We start from the raw sequence: 9,061 nt of genomic DNA on the forward strand, positions 1-9,061 counted from the left end.
AGGCAGGGTAGGGAGTGACAAACTGGCTTTGTGCATCCATCAGGAAGGATGGGTGCATGGAAGAATCCTTAAGAAGGGGGAAACCCACCTCCAGAGAGCTTCTCCAAAGCTTCCCCTTAAATAAGGAACACCTGAAGTATTTGGTACATAAGGAGGGAAGTATCACTTTCCTCTCCCCAGTTACCAGTCCACATTCTACAACCTAGATTTGGGGTTAGGTACCATTTGGGGAGCGAGCTGGCTGTGCCACTAGTGCTACTATGCATTTAACACATCCAAAAGGATTAGATTCCTCCTTGGCCAACCTTGAAATTGCCTGGAAACCTCCAGAGGTTTTACATTACATATAGGCTGATCTAATTGTTGGCTGCTGCCCAAAAGCACAATCCTGTCTTCTTCCACAGGGGTCCTCCCACAGTTCGCCCCCTCCCTGACTGCATCTGACATTCACCTGACCGCTGGGTGAGCCAAATGTGCACAAGTCAACCCAGTTTTGGTGCTTTTGTACAGTCCTTCTGAGCCCTCAGGCAGGAGAATTGCCTGGGTGCTGGTGGCAAAGGAGACATGGAAACATGAATATGTCTGATATGAGACGATGGGACTAAATCTCCTGTCCTGGATGTCACAGGCATATCCTCTCACAAGCACGAGTGCTTCCACCGCATTTTACCAGTGGTCCTGCAGCTAGAGCTTGTGCTGCAGAAACCGGAATTAGGCACCTTGTGGGTGGTGTTCGACTCCATCGCACATCATTAAAGACACAACATCCTCTTGAAAGCATTCAGGAGTCGTAGGAGAGAAAGCAGGTCAGAAGGAACTTGATTTTTTTTTTTTTCCTAAAATACCACAGGAGGCATCTCAGATCTTGTTTCCTTGGTGTGTTTACATGTTGTAGCATTGCTTGTCTTTAGCTAGAATAAGAAACCATGCAGGAGATCTCTCCTGCTGTACTGGGCCAAGGGTGATACGGTCAGTCTTCAGTCAAGTTCCCTTGAAAACCCTCTCTTAGTGCCAAAAGCAGGCAGTGCTGCCCTGCTGTGCCTTGCCTGAGGTCTCCAGGGTATTGTACCTGCATTGTCATGGCTGTGTAGATACAGCTGAAAACACTTCTGTGTTTGTACTGTTTTAGTCCTCTCCCTTGTTGCTAAAGAAATTGGACGTTGACCCCTAGTTGTGAGTCTGCTGGTCTCATGTTGCCTGGCTTGATGCCACCAGTAGGTATCTCCACTCTCTGGAGATCTCTACACCTCTCTAGGTGGCTACCAGAGACTTCTGCAGGAGCAGGCTTGGGTTCAGTGATAGGGATGATGCCACACCATGATTAGTGAATAAATGGAGCTTAATCGACAGGCCTGCATTAACTTCTGAAGTGTGTGAGCAAAAATATCAATTATGTTAATTATCAAATAAAAGAAAAAAAAAAACAAAACAAACAAAAAAAAAACAACACTAGGACATACACAGTGAAATAGCATCAACAAAGCAAACACTTGATTCAAGGACCCTGCCTGGGAGCTGAGCCTTGGGTCCCTATCTCCACTCATCTGCACTTTGGATGATTTATACTGTTACATGGGGGAGCCTGGGGATTTCTCATAACTAATTTAGGCATCTAAATGTTAAAGGAGCTTGGGCAGGCAAAGGGAAGAACAGGAGCATCAGTGGTTCACCCAAGTTGTCCCCATTGCTCCTCTCCAAGACATGACATGAAGCTCTCGGGAAGAGGTCCATGAATTTCCACTAGCTAGAGTCACTGCAAAGGGGGTGGCTCAGACTGAAATGCTGAACTTCTACCCTGGCAGACGAACCCCAGATTTTACTGGCATCACCCAGGACCCCCGATCAGACAAACCCAGACTCCGCTGAGACTAGATGCCAAAGGCTGCTCTGAGAACAGGAACAGGTGTTTTTTTTTGCCCCCACTCTGCAACTGCACCTCACTTTCAGGTGGCCCAAACTCCTTGTCAGACAGTGAGGAACATTACACCACGCTGTAGGAGGGCAGAGGCTGTGCTACAGACATGCGCATGAGCCGAGCACCTCAACTCAACCACCCTTTGGCAGCAGTCACCTCCAAGCCAGGAGAGCCTAGGGACTTGCTTTGAAGGTATTGCGGTATGTATCCAAGGCATTTGAACTGGATCATGAAGAACTAGCTTATCAGACTGCCCTCCTTTTTTGGCAGAAAGCCTTTTCCTCTCCGCTTTCAGAGTTATGACTAATTACTCCTCATGCGGGCTTGCTGCTCTGAATCACTGATGATTAGCTGGCAGAGAGGCTCCGAGCCTTCCTTCTCAGCACCCACCCTTCAGCCCCAACTTCAGCTCTAAATTTAACCAAGACGACCCTTTTAGTTAATTAGACGCATCCTGGTTTTTACTACCACATTTTGATAAATCACCAGTCTCACCCATTCTCCTGATTGTAAAAGCTCTATCACAGGCATTGCTTCCCAGTCTCGTCTTGCAGCAGTCTGATATCAATCCCCTTCAGATACGTGCACGACGACAGAGCCTCTGATGCTCTCTGCCCACCACAAATCTTCATGCAGAGTCTTTTATAAAGTCCCTGCTAAAACTCAGAGAGTGTGCATGAAAACTTGGTCAGGCTCTGCCACCCTTGCCATGCTTGAGAAAGCTGAAGTCAGGGGAGGAAGGAAATTTCTCTCTGTTAAGTGACACGCAGGCAGGATATTGTTTTCTGCTTACAAAGTCTAACAAGGCCTTGTTTATGTCTAAGAAGGCTTTGTATTTTCTTTGTGAGTCATCTTCTATATATATATGCACCATAGTAATTGGGCATCTAATTGAAAAATTAATGATAAAAAACAAAGCTTTGCCACGTACAATTTTCTAGATTATTGACATATACAAAATGTGAAGTTATATACTCAAAGTGAGGAACAATTCCTCCTTTCAGAAAAGTCTATGTTAACGTTAAAACTCTAAAATAAGCATCATCACTGGTATAAGTAGTTTGGAACACGTGCTTCAGTTTGTCTCATTAAATGCTATTCCACTCATGATTTCAGCAGAAGGATTTGGTATCTGTTTTTTACTTGAAACTTTTGAGGGGAGGGAATTTCTAAGCTAGATAATTATTATTTCTTTTGTTCAGACCTTTGTCATTTCTGGAAAGAGGCAAAATACATACTAGAGAATCTCAAAATAATCAACATCTATTTTTTCTCTTGTATGCACAAATATAGACCTCTCACTTGGTATATAAAGAGGCGTACAGAACTTAAACATAAGTTACTCTCCTTTGGTACAGCTGCTTTAACCATGTGTAGACCTCTAAGCACAGTACCTGTGCAGCTTTACCCAAATCAGTCTTAGCCCTATGAAAAAAGCAAAGCACGCAAGTGGTTGCTGATGCAAAGAGGTTTTCGCATCACAAACGCTTCAGCTGACTGACGTCGTTTCATTCAAGTTACACTGATTACCACCAGCAGAGGATCAGGCTGGAAGAGCTCAGCCCAGGCAGCAAAAAGCAGCTCTAGCACGTACCTTCCCTTTCTCTGCAGCCCATCATTACAAACTCTAGAGCTACATCTCCAGGGAGGTGGTGCTGGAGATAAGGAACAGGTGAGACCAGAGGAAGCATCCTTCACACTCCTCCCCCCCCTACATTTTTCTACACCGAACAGTTTTGTTGACCTGTAAAGACATATAAGGTCTGAAGCACAAAAAAATCAATGGACAGATCCCTCCAACACATCACAAAACCTTTATTAGTGTTTATCAGTGACACAGATTACAGGAACCAAAGGCAATTAAATAACATTTAACTTTAAACTGACCACAGACTCAAGAAATACAAGTCACATTTGGCAAGTCAAACTTCTCAGTACACTGGGTTGCTTAGGTTATTATACTGTGAAAGAGGAATTTCCCTTACAAGATTCTACATATTCAGGATATTATTAATTATTGTGTCTTTCAGACAGTTCCTTTGGCAAGAATTCCCATTTTTAAGCTTTTATTATATAAAAATATAACCAATTTTTCATTATGTACAAACATTACATTACACACTGTACAGGTTAAAAACACTACAAAAATGGCAGGCCATGGGCAAACCAAAATTAAAAAAAAATAATGTAGAAAACATCGAAAGAAACAAAAAATTAAATACTGCACATTTCATAAAAATTACATTAACTACAAACAATTCCATTTTTTTTTTGTTTGCAAATACCAAACAGTACCGACGTGATTGGAAATCTTTCCCAACAACTTCATGTTTTAAGGCACATCTTGCATATTTACATGTACAACACTGGATCTGGTCAATAACTTAAAGGCTCCCGGGAGCGACCGAGTCGTGTGCGTGTGGGGACGTGTGTATGGGGCTGGGGAGCGGGTAGGGCTACACTTTCTCGGTGGTGTCAGTCTGGGGACCCAGGTATCTAGTCGAGGGGGCTGGGTAGAGGGGCACCCCGATCTCCTGGAGGTCGGGGAGCCGTGCGGGACGTGGAGGGGAGAGCAGTGTGATCGTCCGGTCAAAGTCCCTGTGCAGCACCTTCTCGTAGACGCTCTGGAGCCCCACTGTCTTCGGCAGCTGGGCCTGGTAAAAGTTGTCCCTGCGGAGGGGGTCTCTGGGCAAGGAGGTGCTTTTGCAGAAGGTGGAGAGGGGCGCCGAGGGGTGGGGAGAGGGGTGGGGGTTGGCTCGGCTGCAGGACGGGCTCCAGCAGCGGTCCGAGTGACCCAGGATCTTGCACTCGGCTGTACAAGCCCACAGACCTAGAGGGAGCGAGAAACCTGTGGTTACTGCAGGGACAAACCCGCGCCATCCCTAATCCTCGGAGTTATCAATCACGGGATGACTCAGTCGGGCAGCGATGCTCCACGGCACAATGAAAAGGCACACTGGGGAAGGCAGGGCTACGTCATTTTGCTACGGGCGCTTCTCACAGTTTAACTTTCAGGGAAAATTTTTGGGGAGGGGAAAAAAAAAAAACACACACAATTCTAAAGCACTTCCAGCTCTGCTAATTTGCGCTGGATGCTTTTTGTGGAGAGAAAGCAGCATTTAGCAGCCTGCTGGGAAGAGGCAGGCAGTTTGAGTCAGGCAGCTCTGGAGGGAAGCATCAGGTTCCCCTCCCCACCAGCCCCCAGCTATTCGCAGCACCCTGACAGGTCCCTCCATGCACCCCCCTTTCCGTCTGTCTGTCCGGACAGCTGGGAGCAGGGGCTGACTCCTTACCATTCTGCATGTGCGTGATGAGGTCCTTCTTCAGGGCATCTCCGCTGATGTCCGAGTCGCTGTCATTGAAATCGCTGTCGCCTTTGCCGCTGTCTTTGCCGCTGAACTTCTCCGCCTCTCGGCCGGAGATGGTGTTGAAGGAGTGCCCCTTCCAGATGGCCACGGGGGGAGCAGGCTCTTTGCCAAAGCTCGGAGCAGCAGCAAAACCCTGCTGGGGTGGGGGGGTCAAAGGAGAGGGAAGAAATATAGGGTAAATTGACATCAGAACTGCATCTCTGTGATTTTACATCCCCCCTCTCCATGCACAAACCCCTCCTTCCACCCTCCCCTTCCCAGGACACGGCAGGACCTTACCTCCCCGCTGGGTCCTCTGAGCCTCTTCTGACCCTCGTAGAGGCCAGCGCTGTCGCTGCTGCTCTCAGCGGCAGAGATCTCTTCGGCTGCCGGAGAAGGGTCGGGGCTGGTGAAAGAGGTTTTGCTGGGAAAGGTTCGTACCTCAAACACATTTCCCCTCGGGCTGCTGTCCTCCTGCCGGCCCTTCTCCAGGTGGGAGATGTCTATCTGCTCCTTCAAGGAGGCATTGTTTTTGATCTCGTTCCCCTTCTTGCGCCTGTTGCAGGTGGTGGCAATGGTGATGATGGCCACCAGGAGGAGGGTGCAGCTGCCCGCCAGGACGATGATCACGATCAGAGGGATGTCCCACTGCAAAGCCTTTCCTTCCCAGGAGCTGGGCTTGGCTACCTCCTGAATACTGGAAGGAGCAGTGGCGGTCACCAGGAAGTTGACTGTGGCAGTCGTGGCCAGAGGGGGTCTGCCATTGTCTGTCACAGTGAGGATGACCTTGAACAGCTGTCCCAGCTCTTCGGAGAGGTCGCCCCTCAGCACAATGTCCCCAGTGCTCGGGTTAATAGTGAAAAGGTCCTGCTGGGGCTCTTCCAGGAAGGCAAAGGTGAGCTCGGCATTGGCCCCATCATCTGCATCTCGAGCTTTGATCTGGGCCACCAGGGAGTCACGGGAGGTCTTGCTGGACACGCCGATTTCCACTGACCCGTTGGTGAGCACTGGGTGGATGATGACGGGAGGGTTGTCGTTCTGGTCCACCATCCTCACCTTGACAAGAGTGCTGCTGGAGAGCTGTGGGGAGCCTCCGTCGGTGGCCTGGATCCTCAGGTCCAGCTGCTTGAGTATCTCATAGTTGAACGTCCTAAGGGCATAGATGGCCCCAGTGGCGGGATCCACTGAGACATAGGTGGAGATGGGGGCCCCCATGACTTGGGTCTCCAGCAGTCTGTAGGTGACCTTACCGTTGTGGCCAAGATCAGGGTCTCGGGCCACCACAGTGGTGATGTAGGCACCCGGGGGGTTGTTCTCCGGCACGGCCACCTCGTAGAGGGGCTTGGCAAAGAGCGGTGCGTTGTCGTTTTCATCGCTCACCCTCACCGTGTACTGGCGGACGGTCTTGAAGGGCGGTGAGCCCAGGTCCTCAGCCACCACAGTGAGGTTATACTCAGGGATGCGCTCACGGTCCAGTGCTGCCGTGGTGACGATCATGTAGCTGTCCTCGTAGGCACGCTGCAGGGCGAAGTGGTCATGGCCACGGAGGCTGCAGCGCACTTGCCCGTTGGCACCCGAGTCACGGTCAGAGGCACTGACCAGGGCCACGAAGCTCTCGCTGGCCGCTGCCTCACTGACGTAGGCCACGCCGGCGGCACTGCCGGCCCCACGGAGGGCACTGATGCTGATGCGTGGCGCGTTGTCGTTGACGTCGGCAAGGCGCACGATGACGGTGCAGGTGGCAGCGCGGGGGCTGGCGCCACGGTCCTGGGCACGCACGTCCAGCTCGTAGGTGCGGGTGCGTTCGTAGTCCACGGCGGCCTCCAGCGTCAGGCGGCCAGAGCGCGGGTCGAGGCGGAAGAGCCGCCGTGCCTCGGGGGGCACCTGGCTGCCAAAGGCGTAGACCACTTCCCCATTGGGGCCCTCGTCAGGGTCATCGGCGTCCAGGTCGAGCAGCAGGGAGCCGGGTGGCGCGTCCTCAGGCAGCTCCACCGTGACTGAGCCCCGGGCGAAAGTGGGGCTGTTGTCGTTGGCGTCGAGGACACGGACATGCACGGTGGCTGTGCCCGAGCGTGCTGGGCTGCCGCCGTCCTTGGCCACCAGTTCCAGGGTGTAGGAGGGCTGGCGCTCACGGTCCAGCTCCTGGAGCAGCACCAGGTCGGCGCAGCGTGCCCCATCCGCTCGCGTCTGTGCCTCCACTCCAAAGTGGCTGTTGAGGGAGACCTGGAAGCTCTGGATGGAGTTGGAGCCCACGTCCTCATCCACCGCCACCTCCAGCGGGAGGCGCGTGCCAGGAGCTGCGCTCTCCGACACCTCCAGCGTCATCTGCGCCCGGGGGAAGCGCGGCGCGTTGTCGTTGATGTCGCGCACCTCCAGCTCCACGTGCACCAGGCGGTAGCGCTCCCTCCAGCAGCTCACCACGTCGAAGGCCAGCACGCACTGCGGGGCCTGCCCACACAGCCGCTCCCGGTCCAGCCCCGCTTCCCCGATGCTCAGCTGCCCGTCCTCCTCCCGCACCCGCACCAGCGAGCTGTTGCTGAACTGCCGCATCAGTCGGAAGCTCATCTCCCCGGGAGCCTTCACCGGCATCTCATCGGCCAGCGTGCCGATCACCGTGCCCGGAGCCCCTTCCTCGTCGGTGCGGTACCTCACGGTCTTGCAGCGGGACACGGCCAGCAGGCAGCTGGCCGCCAGCAGCCGCAGCGGGCCCATGGCACCTGCGGGGCGCGGGGATGGCCGCGGATCCGCTCGCCCACCGCCCACCACCGCCGTCTGCGCCCCTCCGCGCCCCGGCGCCGCCTTTAATAGACGGCGCTATGCAAATGGCGGCCCGGAGGAGCCAATGGGAGCGGCGCGGGGGGCGCCGCCCGGACACCCCCTCCGCGGGGCGGCTGCGGCGGCCGGGGCGGCGGGCAGCGAGGGGCGCCCGCCTTTGTTCGCCAGAACTCCGCGGGGCGGGGGGCTCATTTCAGCATTTTTTTTCCTTTTTTCCCTCCCCTCCCGTTTTTTTCCCGCTTTTTAGTTTCTGTGTATTTCGTCTTTTTTTTCCCCCATTTTTTATTTATTTTTCCGCTTTCATTTTTTATTTTATTTTCTTTCTTTCTCTGCCCCCTCTTTTCTTTCTTTCTTCCCTCTCCTTTTCCCTCCGGAGGCTCCGGGCGGCGGACAGGTGCTGCCGTGGGCTGTGCCGTGCCGTGCCATCCCATCCCGTACCATGACATCCCATCCCGTGCCGTGACATCCCATCCCATCCTGTGCCATGGCATCCCGTGCCGTGACATCCCGTGCCGTAGCATCCCATCCCATCCCATCCCATATCCCATCCCATCCCATCTCCATCCCCATCCCGTGCCGTGCCGGTCCGCGGGAGGGTGCGGGCGGGCGCGGGCCGGCTCAGCGGGGCGCGGCCGGGGGGGTTTCGGTCGCTTTCACATCCGCGCCCGCGGTGGTGTGTTCCTCGCGTGAGAGCCTGTGATCCGCGCTGTAAGTCGCCTTTCAGGAGGTGTCCCCGCATGCTTTAGTATGCATGTCACCGCCCGGGTTTCTTAAGCCTGGGGCACTAGCAGGCGAAAGGGAAAAAAAAAAAAAAAAAGAAAGAAAGAAAGAAAGAAAAAAAAAAGTTCCAAATAGGATTTAGCATAAGCTTGAGGAGATTTGGAAAGGTTTCAAAGATCAGGCTGTATCAAAGGCTTATGAAGCCCTCGTTAGCTGCAGAAATATAATAGCATGGCAGGCTATCCCATTTGAGGAACCAATGTCTGTATTATTTCACTATGACAGGCTAAAGGGAGAGAAAGTT

At 52.8% G+C, this 9,061-nt stretch overlaps 1 protein-coding gene across 2 annotated transcripts; it reads right to left on the reverse strand.

Moving 5' to 3' along the window:
- Positions 1-3,710: 3,710 nt before the first annotated feature.
- Positions 3,711-8,050, reverse strand: PCDH8 (protocadherin 8). 2 transcript variants are annotated; one of them, XM_068675644.1, is made up of 3 exons: positions 5,563-8,050; positions 5,209-5,416; positions 3,711-4,745 (listed from the first exon to the last, which is right to left on the reverse strand). In XM_068675644.1, the coding sequence occupies exons 1-3, from the start codon at positions 7,972-7,974 to the stop codon at positions 4,372-4,374; spliced, it is 2,994 nt and encodes a 997-aa protein (XP_068531745.1). In that variant the 5' UTR covers positions 7,975-8,050; the 3' UTR covers positions 3,711-4,371. The 2 variants fall into 2 exon arrangements, with proteins under 2 accessions (XP_068531745.1, XP_068531737.1); XM_068675636.1 differs by having other exon boundaries at positions 5,209-5,419.
- Positions 8,051-9,061: the final 1,011 nt, after the last annotated feature.

This window comes from Anas acuta, chromosome 1 (genome assembly GCF_963932015.1).
Source record: "Anas acuta chromosome 1, bAnaAcu1.1, whole genome shotgun sequence".
NCBI lineage: Eukaryota > Metazoa > Chordata > Aves > Anseriformes > Anatidae > Anas > Anas acuta.

What these genes read in the sequence shown, in the direction of transcription:
- PCDH8 (XM_068675636.1), bottom strand. Translation starts at nt 7,974, where the DNA reads ATGGGCCCGCTGCGGCTGCTGGCGGCCAGCTGCCTGCTGGCCGTGTCC. An exon ending in TCAGAGGACCCAGCGGGGAG is followed by an intron (nt 5,420 to 5,562) that starts GTAAGGTCCTGC and finishes CCCCCACCCCAG; the next exon opens with CAGGGTTTTGCTGCTGCTCC. An exon ending in CATCACGCACATGCAGAATG is followed by an intron (nt 4,746 to 5,208) that starts GTAAGGAGTCAG and finishes CGCTCCCTCTAG; the next exon opens with GTCTGTGGGCTTGTACAGCC.